Source organism: Phoxinus phoxinus (genome assembly GCF_949152265.1).
Source record: "Phoxinus phoxinus genome assembly, chromosome: 18".
In the NCBI taxonomy this organism is placed as follows: Eukaryota; Metazoa; Chordata; class Actinopteri; order Cypriniformes; family Leuciscidae; genus Phoxinus; species Phoxinus phoxinus.
In genome coordinates this window covers 6,448,391-6,461,237 of record NC_136893.1, presented here as the reverse complement: position 1 = coordinate 6,461,237, position 12,847 = coordinate 6,448,391, and the positions used below count along the sequence as shown (strand labels likewise).

The 12,847-nt window shown below is 36.6% G+C and overlaps 2 protein-coding genes across 9 annotated transcripts in view; one reads left to right on the top strand and one right to left on the bottom strand.

Moving 5' to 3' along the window:
• The first annotated feature begins 46 nt into the window (after positions 1 to 46).
• agmat (agmatinase (putative)) lies at positions 47 to 11,324 on the top strand. 3 transcript variants are annotated; one of them, XM_079588039.1, is made up of 8 exons: positions 47 to 561; positions 1,039 to 1,241; positions 1,343 to 1,391; positions 1,472 to 1,667; positions 2,306 to 2,485; positions 9,376 to 9,460; positions 9,558 to 9,669; positions 10,669 to 11,324. In XM_079588039.1, the coding sequence occupies exons 1-7, from the start codon at positions 245 to 247 to the stop codon at positions 9,629 to 9,631; spliced, it is 1,104 nt and encodes a 367-aa protein (XP_079444165.1). In that variant the 5' UTR covers positions 47 to 244; the 3' UTR covers positions 9,632 to 9,669; positions 10,669 to 11,324. The 3 variants fall into 3 exon arrangements, with proteins under 3 accessions (XP_079444165.1, XP_079444164.1, XP_079444166.1); XM_079588038.1 differs by lacking the exon at positions 10,669 to 11,324 and having other exon boundaries at positions 9,558 to 10,190; XM_079588040.1 differs by lacking the exons at positions 9,376 to 9,460; positions 9,558 to 9,669; positions 10,669 to 11,324 and adding an exon at positions 8,974 to 9,284 and having other exon boundaries at positions 82 to 561; positions 2,306 to 2,568.
• dnajc16 (DnaJ (Hsp40) homolog, subfamily C, member 16) overlaps positions 11,307 to 12,847 on the bottom strand; it is a 68,505-nt gene continuing 66,964 nt past the window's right edge. For 3 of the 6 annotated variants that reach the window (XM_079588033.1, XM_079588031.1, XM_079588034.1), the window contains one exon: positions 11,307 to 12,131. In XM_079588033.1, the coding sequence (XP_079444159.1) occupies positions 11,723 to 12,131 (409 nt within the window). In that variant the 3' untranslated portion in view covers positions 11,307 to 11,722. The remainder of the gene's footprint in view (positions 12,132 to 12,847) is intronic. The other 3 variants (XM_079588036.1, XM_079588035.1, XM_079588032.1) reach the window with 1 other exon arrangement.

The window sequence follows — 12,847 nt, the reverse complement described above, 5'->3', positions numbered from 1 at the left end:
TACAGTACATACTGCATTCCTAGTAGGAAGAGTTCAAGAGTATGGCAGTATTTAATTGCAACAACGCACGCACACACACAGACCCAGCCCCTGTATCACGCCAGAGGCTAAAGTTCACTCTGAATCCCCTGAACTAATACTGTCAGATAAAAGCTGCATTTACCATATTTGCAAAACCTTCACCTTCAAACGGACGACTAAGCTCAGTTGTTTGCACAGTTTCTGCACGAGTTCGTTTCATGCGATGCAAAACATGTTTTCTTCAATCAAAATGGCTACTAAAACTCGAGTAGTCTTTGGTGGATCTCAAGTTTTTAAAACGTGTGCTTCTCATGGAGTCATGAAATGGGGAAACGTTGACGGGAATCAGAGCAGTGTGTCTTGCACACGGGGAATGTCCGGGAAAGGTTTCAATGTTCCCCCGAGCGCGGAGTTTGTGGCGAGAGTCAGCGGAATCGCGACTATGTGCAAACTACCGTTTCAGGAAACCGCGGACGGGCTGGACGCGGCGTTTGTCGGGGTTCCCATTGACACCGGAACATCCAACCGTCCCGGTGCAAGGTAATACTGTACATTAATATGTGATCCACAGTCTGTCGCTAAAATCCATGTGACAGTTTTTGGGTTGTATAATTGTAAATTATCATAAAGCAAGCTCCCACACAAACACATAAAAACAAACGTGTGTGTGTATACTTGTACACACACACACACAGTCACACACACACACACACACACACACACGGAGAGAGACAGACAGACAGTATGCCTATATAATAATATATGATATTTCCAATCAAGCTGTAAAATAATGCAGAACGTGTGAAAATATCATTTAAAAGTAGGCATGTATGATACATAAAATGCTAGCTATGAAATTAGTGAGTTATTGTTTTCCAATGTTTTAAATAGCCTTTCCACCACAATGCCATCAAACATAATACATCATTTGTGACATGGAGGAAATGTTCATTATTTATTTTCCATTTATAAACCTAATATCCAGTGAACAAAAACGAGTCTCTTTACTCTGTACAGATTTGGTCCGAGGCACATCAGGGCAGAATCTTCTATGTTAAGGTCATTCAACGGCTGGACAAGAGCGGCCCCGTACGAGTCACTAAGAGTGGCAGATATCGGTGACATTAATGTCAATCTGTTTGACCTGAAGGACACATGCAAAAAAATACGTGAGGGATACCGTAAAATTGTGGCCACGGGGTGCATCCCACTTACACTGGGTGAGAGAACAGTTTCAATATGCAGGAATACTCAGATCAGTCTTGAATCTACTCAAAATATGTATGTTACTTCCCCTTTTCAACTTGTCTTGGATTCCCAGGAGGTGATCACACAATTGCATACCCGATTCTTCAGGCAGTTGCTGAGAGGTTGGTGTACACAGACCTCCCTCCAAGTTTACATTACTAACTTACATTTAGTCTGAAATATTGCTGTTTCTGCTGTTCAGACATGGTCCAGTGGGCCTAATACATGTGGATGCCCATGCGGACACCAGTGACGTGATTCTGGGTGAGAAGATTGGCCACGGGACCCCTTTCAGGCGCTGTGTGGATGAGGGTCTCCTGGACTGCAAGAGGGTCGTCCAGATCGGGCTTAGAGGCCCGAGTTATTCTCCAGATAATTATGAGTGGAGCCGAGCACAGGTATCAGGCTTTTATTTACACACACACACTATATATATATATAAATATATATATATATGGGCATGTTGTATTAGTATTATTTTATATCATAATAATATACTATAATATATATATATATATATATATATATATATATATATATATATATATATAAAATTAATTGATTTATTAGTATTAGTTAATTCATTATCATATTAATATATATATATATATATATAATTATATGATATAGTAATATTACTCATATTCTATATACTATTACATTAACTGATTTATTATATTAATATATATATATATATATATATATATATATATATTATATATTAAATTAACTAATTTATTATTATATTCATATTATTTATATATATATATTTAATGTATTTACTTATTTAATTGATCAATTAACTTAATATATGTATATAATTGTATGCATATTTTATTGTATATAGATATAGAATTTTAATTAATTATTATTATTTAATTTATTAATTAACTATTAAAATATATACATTTAAATTAAGCAGATTACTTTTAACCCCCTTGATCTAGAAAGATATTTATACACATATACGTATATATACATATTTATTTATATATAATTTTAAATGTATTTTAATTGATTTGTTTGCTCTTCCCAGGGTTTCCGTGTAGTCGAGGCTGTGGAGTGCTGGCACAAATCTCTTGTCCCTCTCATGGAGGAGGTTCGCTCACAGATGGGAACCGGACCGGTCTATCTCAGCTTTGACATAGACAGTCTGGACCCTGCATACGCTCCCGGGACAGGAACGCCCGAGATTGCGGGTCTCACACCCATTCAGGTATGCTTTACCTGCCCAGGTCCACCAGAGATGCTCAATTCTGCTCCTGGAGATCTGAAACTCCCTTGAACAAGCTAAAGAAGGTGTTGTGGCAAAAATTCATCAAACAAACATCACTGCGTAAGGGAGACTCAGAGTCAAATTATAAAATTAAAAGTATTTATTCTTGCAAGAAGGAGCAGTCTAATACACAGCTGTTACCCTGTGCAGAAGAGTGACACACCCCCAGACAGACTGAACCAGCTTTTATCTAAGATTCAAGGTCTTCTTCTTCAGAGCCCTCCTCCCACAGTAGTTTTCCATCCAGTGGTTTTCCATAGACAAGGAAGCCATAACACTAGTTTAGATTCGTCACTAAGCCCCCCCCTACATCAAATGGCCTTCTGACATCTAGGTCAGAGGTTGTTCGTCTGTTCTCTGGAGTGTCTCTCCCTTCTGCCTTCCCAGGTACATAAAAAGAATCTTCTCTCACTAAAAGTGAGAGTCACACATGTGACATTCTTTGAATCATCTATATTTTACTAAAGATCAATGAATATCATAAAACCGCCACCACACTCCTCACTTTTTATCATTATTAATCAAACATAATAATAATAACAACAATAATAATAAATGCAAGTTCAAGTCATTACATCACATCATAAAAATCACTCTCCTTGAACCTGTGAATAAAAAAAAGTTTAGGATGAAGAAGCATAAGGCTGTTTTTGTTGGGGAAAGCCCCATTAATTATTTAGCAAGCAAGTAAACAATTTACTAATGCCGGGCTCACTACCGCAGTCACACTAGTAAGGAAAAAAATAGTTATAAACAGTAGGAAAAACAAACAATACAATAAAATGCAAATGGTAAAAGCATTAAAAATTAAAAAAAATTAAAAAAACCCTCCTTTACATATCAATCGTTCTCAAAAAGAAAAGAAAATATCAACACATTTAACTGTAATCTCTACTTGAATCATCTGCATAATTTTGTTCATCATCATCATCATCCAGATAGACTGTCATTTTCAATTGAACAGACATTCCAGTTTTCATTCACCCATGAATAACAAAATTATCAGAATAACACATACAATCATAACTCCTGCACATTCAACATTTTCCCCATATCCATTTCCCTAAGCATATTTTGTTCTTTTACCTTTAACTTTTAATTCAATCAGGCAGTGGTTCTACTTAAGCTTCAATAATAATCCCTATAATTTACATTAATTAATAGATCTTCTCTCCCTGAAAACATTTACCTTAAATATTTTCTAATAAATCAGTAACCAATCAAATCATTTGTCATATACCAATATCAATACTAAGCTCATTTCAATATAATCAGATAAAATCCTCAAAATCATCACAAAAACACATTCTTAAATCATTAGTTGGTCCACATCCTCCTCCAGGCGTGTTGGTGTAGGCCTGTGGAATTTTCAAAAATCATTATTTTCCATTTCATTTTCAATTATCATTAGACATTTCTTGCTTATTAGAGTCAGAGTCCTTTTCCCCTGAAAAACACATATCGTTCACAAGTCAATATTCATACATTTGGAAAACAGAATCAGTTCAGCTTGATGCAATCCATCCTGACATTCTGAAAAAGGAAAATTTTAGGTTATGCTCTGTACAAGGTGTAGCACCTTTCTGCCACAATAATAACAATCAGGCCAGGACAGTTAGCAAAATTCATCCATAGCCATTATTCAACACATTTTGCCCTGTCTCCCAATTCTGCATGCTCTCTGTAAAGCAAAACAAATTTTGAGGTTATTGTCAGATAGTAAAGTACGTAGTTTCCACGGCCTTCGATGTCCTGGCGTTTCCTGTTGAAACAATTCAGACAGCAATTTTGTTAGGCAGAAGAATGGCTTCTTTCAGGGCTTTTACCCAATTACCCCTAAATAAACCATATTTGGCAATTGTTATACCATCCCCCTTTTGATGGTCGACACAACTCGATCATCAATTTAACATAACATTTAACATAGTGTCTTCGATAAAGTCTGCCATCAACACTAACCAAAACGTTGTCCCTCAGACAAACTTCCTCCAGACATCTTTCTCTGCCTCTGAAACAAAAATATTACATTCTTCACTTAAAGCCACAATCTCATTTTCTTATCGAAGTATTTGAAGGGCAACGGCCCTCAGTCTCACAGCGTATCCTGCTTTTCAGGCCTGTTGTTTGGTCTTACAACTCAGTCCTCTACAACCATTTTAAAGTCATCAATAGTTTATCAGGTCAGGTCGTGCTGTACAGACTTGGTCAATGTCAGTCAAAAAAAACAAAAACATTCTCCTCTTGTTTACGATAATCATAAATTGCTCTTTGGATAATTTCATATTGACTTAGCCAATGTGTCCCTTTGTTGTTGCCGTCAAATCTATAACATCTTCTTTTATTTCAACCCACTCCACAATTCCAATTTATATAAATACCTAAACTGACCTAGAAAGTAATTCAAATCCACATCATAAATGACAAAAGTAATTACTACCAGACGGAGCGTGATCTTAAAGCTCGTCCCATGTTCTCTATCATCTTCTCATCAGATTCACTCAGCATTTGCCTTCTTTACAATTTGTCACTTGCCTTAACACATCTGTAATGAAAAAACACTCTCCAGAGGTTAAAGACACAATATACTCACTATTCAGGCGGAATAGCTGCCCTACACTTAACACCTACAAGACATAAAGTGCTGTCACCCTCACACACACTCATGCTAGACACACAGCATGTTAACTGCTCATTTACAATGCTCGCTTTTTTTTTTTATTAACTCTAAAAGTATAATATTTAAGGTTTAAATAAGATTTAACCTTCACATCTTTCTGTAGCTTTTATATAATTTTACATGGCCTTTCAAACCGTTTCAAATGTTCTATCTGTTCATTATTCATTTTTCTTTAGAAAAATCCGCTGGGTTGTTTTGGTTCATTATCATTATTTTGTTTAAACTTGCCTTACCATGCCTGATAACAGAAAGACAAACAGAGTACCAAATCCCTTCCTCCACTCAGCAGTCTCTCTTACACAAATAATCTTTTCAAACAGCCTCCTAAGACTGAAACTTAATTAATCATAGTCTAGAACCCTTAATAGTTCACAAATGTTAATATACAAATGTTTAACTCTAAAAACTGTCTTAATCTTTAGCCACCCACCATGTCTCATGATTTTCAGGAGTTAAAACCATCTTATAGACATATTAGTTCAAAATCAACACTTCTATAATTTTCCTTGCCCATAAGGCAACAACATCATGTTCCTGATATAAATTAATATTAATATTAATATTAATGTCTCCCCAACAAATAAAGACAATCAACTCGTGGTCTCAGCTGGCTCTTGAAAGCACATTTCACATTAGCTCTTTATCTATAATTTCCATCAGACTTGTCACAATTGAAAACAAGCCATACAGTGAATTGCGGGGTTTTCTCTGGTGAGTGGTATAGAGGAACTTACATTATCTCGGTCAAACAATGCTCTGCTGACCCCACAATGCTCTGCTGACCCCAGTTGGCCTCTAGTAGTCAGCGCTCAACTCTCATACCTTCTCACATATAACACCTCCATCCGGAGATGCAGTGTCCGGGACCCCCTGCGTTAGAATGTCTCCTGGCCAGGAAAATCATCCCGTCTTTGAGTAGCCACGTACCCACTGGTGACCCGCTCGCATCACACAATCAGTTCCTTCAACAGAACTCAGCTGTTTTCCTGGAGCTTAGGAAAGACACATTCAAGAGTCACCTCACCTCCATCTGGACTGCCTAATAAATGTTAAGGGAGAACAGGTTAATAACAACAACAGTATTCAATCACTCAAATCTGTTAGACCTGTCTGAATCAACAAAATCACAGTGAACTTTATTCACATCCATCTATTCAGTGTACACCTATAGCATGGTCATAGGTCCTGTGTCATGGTGAAGGCTAAGATCAGACAAATACGTTACTGGTCCTAAAATAACAAAGTACAAAAATGTCACTTCTGTCATTCAGGTCTACATTATTATTTTAAAGACTTCTTTAAAGTCATTCAGTTTTACAAATCTAAAATATTTAAGTACAAATTGCCCTCTGAATGGCAATGATTTCCTTTAACATGATTTCTTTTAACATCTGTGTCTATAATTTTCAACTGAAACACTGTGCTTTACTAAATAGCTTATTGTCATGACAGGCTAAGATAACAGCCTTCTGACATCTGAATGAGACAGAGACTCTGAGGCCTTCAGGAGTTGGTACAATGTTTCTCATCCCTAAACATTCTCTACTTTATCTACTTTATCTTTTAATTCTAGCCCAGTTTAAGACATCTTTGCCAGCAATTACATACGCTTTTCAATTTTAGAATAATTTTATAGTTGTCTTTTGCCCATACATCAGGAAATTTCGACATTACAAATTTCCACTCATATTGAGTCAGTTTCAGCCAGGTCCCAATCTTATCTTTTGAAACCAAAACATCTTCTAGCTGCTTCATGGTCAACACTACCAAGCTGTTTGTTTAATCAGATCCCTTTCTACATTTTTACATTTAGCAACAAATAGTTATTCTATTTCTCAATAACGTTTCATTAAAACATCTACATTTTAGTTGTCAGGTTTTCAATTACAACTTTATCTGACAATATTTTCCATATTTTCTCTTCTAGGGGTTTACCAATCTACAATTAGGATCTTCCAAAACCTTTTTTTTTAAGCGTTTCATTATAAGACAATCATATTTTTAGTTACCTTTACTTTTACAAATATTTTGCTTATCTGCAATTTACATCTACTGGTACTTTAGTTCTTTCCTTTTAAAAGGATTTCCTTACAACTTAAATCTTTCAACTTTCTTTTCTCTTTCAATCTACTTACGACTTCCATCTATCAACTTTCCTTTCTCTTCATTTACTTGCACTTTTCACTTTCCTTAGCCCTGCATTCACATTCTTAGTTCTTTCTCAGACGAAAACTTTAATATCGTCTTCAAATCCTGTTCTACTTTCAAACCCACATTAATACACGTCACTTTCACATTCCATCAACTTTCTTTTCTACCTTTCTGAGTGGTCATTTACAGTTACTGCTAAACGCAGCTGACCACAATTAAAACACTCTCTGTCCCCTTGCCTATAGTTCGATTACCTTGAGCTTTCTAGCAGCTCCAACTTACTGCACACTTGAATCACTGTGTCCCAATCAGAATGTAAACACAGCTGATAAGCAGTTCTCTCTATTCTTTGACAGTCCACCAGTGGCGGATTCTATCACACTAGCCAAATCATAATCTTCATCATTATTGGCAGAACATTAATTTTCTGCACTTAATTTTTATCTCATTTGACAAAACACCGGTGTACCAAATTTCGCAAGCTTGCTTTTAAAACATCCCCATACTTTGGCTGTTTTCACTGTCTTCTGTGGATTTTCCTTTGCGCGCGTTCTCTTTATTTGTCAGACGTCTCTGAAACAAACCCGATCTTTTCTTTTAAACCCAAGTCGGTTGGGTTCGCACTATTAGTGCTTCTCCTAATTATGGTTTACCAAAAATCTGTTACGATTTTCTTGGCTCCCCCAATTAGTCTCACCCAAAAATAACTTGCTCCGTGGTGGAACAATTAATTTTCAGGTACCTATCTGTATGAAATGTTTTGGTCTGTCACAGTTCTCAATTAATTCCAGATTATTTATCTGCTTGAAATATCTTGTTCTGTCACAGACCTCAATTAATTTCAGATCCTTACCACAGAAAACAGTTCCCAGCCAATATGGTTCAATTTCACTCTTCCCCCAATTAAACTGAATTTAATTACCTTACTCAGAGATGTTGTTCTGTGCCACCTTGAGTTCTTTTGATTTCCAGTGGTCGATCCTCCCGGGGCTCTGACATCGGCCGGCCTCTCTCTCTCAAGTTTACGAGGTAGAGCTGGAACTTACTCAGTCCAGGTGGCCAAACACCGTCCGATCTCAGGTCCAGGAGGCATCGTCCAAGGAATCTCACTTCTGACACCAAATTGTTGTGGCAAAAATTCATCAAACAAACATCACTGCGTAAGGGAGACTCAGAGTCAAATTATAAAATTAAAAGTATTTATTCTTGCAAGAAGGAGCAGTCTAATACACAGCTGTTACCCTGGGCAGAAGAGTGACACACCCCCAGACAGACTGAACCAGCTTTTATCTAAGATTCAAGGTCTTCTTCTTCAGAGCCCTCCTCCCACAGTAGTTTTCCATCCAGTGGTTTTCCATAGACAAGGAAGCCATAACACTAGTTTAGATTCGTCACTAAGCCCCCCCCTACATCAAATGGCCTTCTGACATCTAGGTCAGAGGTTGTTCGTCTGTTCTCTGGAGTGTCTCTCCCTTCTGCCTTCCCAGGTACATAAAAAGAATCTTCTCTCACTAAAAGTGAGAGTCACACATGTGACATTCTTTGAATCATCTATATTTTACTAAAGATCAATGAATATCATAAAACCGCCACCACAAAGGTCTTTGGGTTCACTTGATGACAATCATATTTTTACAAGTATGCATATAAATGTGACTAAAGAATGTACACTACAAATATATAATCTATGACAAATAAGCATCTAGGATGGATCTGCACACTTTTACATTTATGCATGGATACATATTTAGAATATCCACCGGACCAGTAAATCCAACAGTGCATCTTTGAAGGACATTTTTTTAACATACTGTAACTGAACTATCATTTTGCGACATACAAACTCTAATCTGACACACTATTCAGTACTGGTAATGTGCGATTGGGATGTAGCCAAGATCCCACGCTCAGGTTTGAGCAGCTCTTAGACTTTGCACATTAAAGTTTAATATTAACACTAGGTTTGCTTGAAGAAGATTGTCTTTTGAAATTTTGCTTTCAGGGTCTGGAAATCATCCGAGGTTGTCGAGGTCTTAATCTTGTCGGCTGTGATTTGGTTGAGGTTTCTCCAGCTTATGACACCACAGGTACTGTATTACATTGGGTAAATAAGTCATTTAAGATGAAATTCATTTCATTAATGCGGAAGCTTTCATTTCATACTGTTTGATCTGTATTTCACAGGAAACACTGCTTTGACTGGTGCTAACCTCCTTTTTGAGATGTTGTGTGTCCTTCCGAAAGTCAAATACTATTGATTGCTTTATTTTTCTAAGATGTTCGTGAAATGTCCCAGGTAATTGCACATTGTCATAAAATATACATGAGTTATGTACAAAATGGGCATTCAAATTACTTTCAGCAACAAATACCTTTATTTGAAATAGCAAAACAATGTCGTACAATCACAATTTATGATAACAATAACCCTTGATGTTTATGAATTGTGGGGTGAAATTAAATAATTTTGTTTTCACAAAATTATGGAAATAAAACATTTCATGTTTATTTGATACAGTTTTTTGATATTAAGAAATAAAACGGATTATATAATATTAATAACATGATACAGTGTCAATATTTTACACCACAGACATGGAATACATTTAGTCATACAGAGTAAATACAGTAAGCCATGAAAATTTGGCATGATTTAATGCTGACTATCTTAAATTTAAGATATTTACCAGTGCATCGCAAAACATATATAATAAAATGCTAATATAGTACAATGGCACCAATACTGCATTATTAATTATAAAGTATAATGAATGTTCATTGAACACCATATGAATAAAGTAATATTACTCCTCACTCAGATTGCGTCAGTAATGGAAGACTTCATACAGGAGTGGATTTGACGCACCCACAACTTTCTGTGCATATGTGATACATAATCAAACAAATACATTACCACTAAAACGGCCTTCCACAGCTAACATGAAATGCATAGTATAAAATACGTCCGATCAAGTGTATTATTATTTCTTCTCTACGCACTGTTGAGAATATTTTTGCATGCCACACAGCACATCTTTAATGAAAGAACGCAACTGGAAATCTGGCACTATTAGTCATTGTCATTTTTACCTGCTCATTTGTTAGCTGCACTATATAGCTGAATGTGACTGGTAAAGGTCAAGAGCTTTACTTACACTATCCATCTGGTTAGAACATCTCAAAACGTTCTTATATTTTTAGAGACACAAACCCATATGACATCTTTACATATACATTTAATATAATCATGTAACTATTTACACCTTGTGACTGATACACAGCTCATATTTTACAGGTATTGCTGTAAAGTCGTGCCAGTTTGTGTTAAGGTTTCCAGCACAAGTATCCGCATTTGACAAAGAGCTGCACAACAAGCTTTTTTTTTATTTGTTGGATGTTTAAGTGAACAAAATAAAAGACTAAAATCTGTAAAGGCTATATTGTTCGTAATGTTCAAATTATTTAAAATGGCACTTTTGGCCAATTTAAATTCTAACAAATACAAATTAAATTTCTCAAAATAGTCCAAGTATTTAATTTTTTCATTTTATTTTGGCCTGAAATAAAATTTCGGTAGGGAATTGCAAGTAAAACATTTTTTTTTAAACACTTTAAGGTTAACATTAGTTAATGCAATTAGTTACTTAGTTGATGCATTAGGCATCAAGATAATAATAATTAATCACTATTTTCACATGATAAAAATTTTCATAAATGTGCTGTAGAAATGTACATTATCCATGATCAATAAATGCTGTAAAAGTATTTTTTGTTTGTTTGTTATTTCATGTATTGCATTAACTAAAGTTAATGTATAAAATCTTACTGTAAAATGTAAGCAAAAAGTTACTTTCTTGATTAAGGGGTTAAATTAAAAGGGAAAGTGTCTCTTAATTTTTTTTGTAAAACATAAAAATTCACAGCATTGTCATGAGTAAACATAGTTATGACTAAAAAGTCTACAGTGTTCATGTTTGTTATGCTACTTTTGTTAGCTATTTTAAACTAGCAGCATGTTGCAAATGTTGTTTGTGGAAATGAAATGTCAAAAATTGAAAGCTAGGATTGCTCTCAACCAACAACCTTTGAAATAAAGACCCAGAAGACCCAAACTGACTGTAAAGCCCTCCATTAGAGCAGCTAAAGTAAATATGTCCAAAAAGTCAGCATCCGTGTCGATTCAAGTACTTCATACGTTTCTTCTAAACTTAAGTAACTTCTGCAAACTCTTACGTATAATCGTCTCACGATCATCTGCGCTCTGAGCAGCATCAAGTCTGGTTTCGCTGAGGCCTTTGGTGCAGCTGGGTTATTAGCTTTAGCGAAAGCATGCTAGCTTCCATGAGGCTTTATTTATTGACAGTGATCTTATCCAGACCGGGCCAGGCTGGGACGTAGTACCGGGGCAGAGTCCCTTCCATCAGTCGCTCCATCCAGAGCCCGAGTCGATCCAGTTTGTGGTGGATCTGAAGAGTTGTGGATCTGGAGCGTGCGACGCCCTTCCTGGATCGGGATCCTCCTCCTTCCTCTTCCGGCTTGCTATCTAAGTCTTCACCTGTGTAGACTGGCTTGAAAAGACACAGGTATTTCTTGTGGCCATTGAGGGCTAGAACGTATCCCGTGTAATCTGCTCTGCGGCCGGACACCTCGTCCTCGTCCGTGTCGATCTGCACGGCGTCCTGAGCGTACTCCAGCACAGCAGTCATCCATTCACCGTGTTTATCCACATTCAGGAAGGAGAAGTGTAGCGTCAAACTCCTGCGAAGAAAAGGAAACATTGAGAGCGTTTAAATGTACGTTCTTAAACCGATTACGCTTTAATAAGCCGACAACACGTGTGGTCATGTAAATGCATTAAACCGTTTTCCATTATCGGCGTAAGGTCATAAACGGTTTAAGAATAAACCAATCGACACAGCTAGATTTTTGCTCGTTACCCCGATTTCGCGCTGCATGTAAACACCTTCTTCTTTTGGCTTATTGAGCACTATATAAATATAGTAAACAATAGGATAAAAACGACACATTATTTCTATTAATTATGTATTGAAAAGAAAGCACATACTCTCACACCCTTTTCATCTCGGTGCGTGGCGTAACTGTCTGACGCACAAAGCTTAGCACAAAGACTGGAGGTAAACGGCTCCAGCTAGCATACTGCTCCGAATAAGTGACAAAATAACGCCAACATTTTCCTATTTACATGTGATTTGTATAGTCACAGCATGTATAAATAACAAGGTCACAAGAGACACAGCCATCTTCCAACCCTATACATACTGGGAACTATATTCTCAGAAGGCGAAGCACTGCTACTTGGGCGGAGTGAATATCGCAACACTGAGCAGTATGCTAGCTGGAGCCATTTACTTCCAGTCTTTGTGCTAAGCTAGGCTAGCGGTGGGTGCGTCAGACAGAGTTACGGCAGTTAAAAGCTATTTGACATTTATCACTAGAGAGGTCATAATTACGGC

What these genes read in the sequence shown, in the direction of transcription:
- agmat (XM_079588039.1), top strand. Translation starts at nt 245, where the DNA reads ATGCAAAACATGTTTTCTTCAATCAAAATGGCTACTAAAACTCGAGTA. An exon ending in GTGCATCCCACTTACACTGG is followed by an intron (nt 1,242 to 1,342) that starts GTGAGAGAACAG and finishes TTGGATTCCCAG; the next exon opens with GAGGTGATCACACAATTGCA. An exon ending in CTTCAGGCAGTTGCTGAGAG is followed by an intron (nt 1,392 to 1,471) that starts GTTGGTGTACAC and finishes TCTGCTGTTCAG; the next exon opens with ACATGGTCCAGTGGGCCTAA.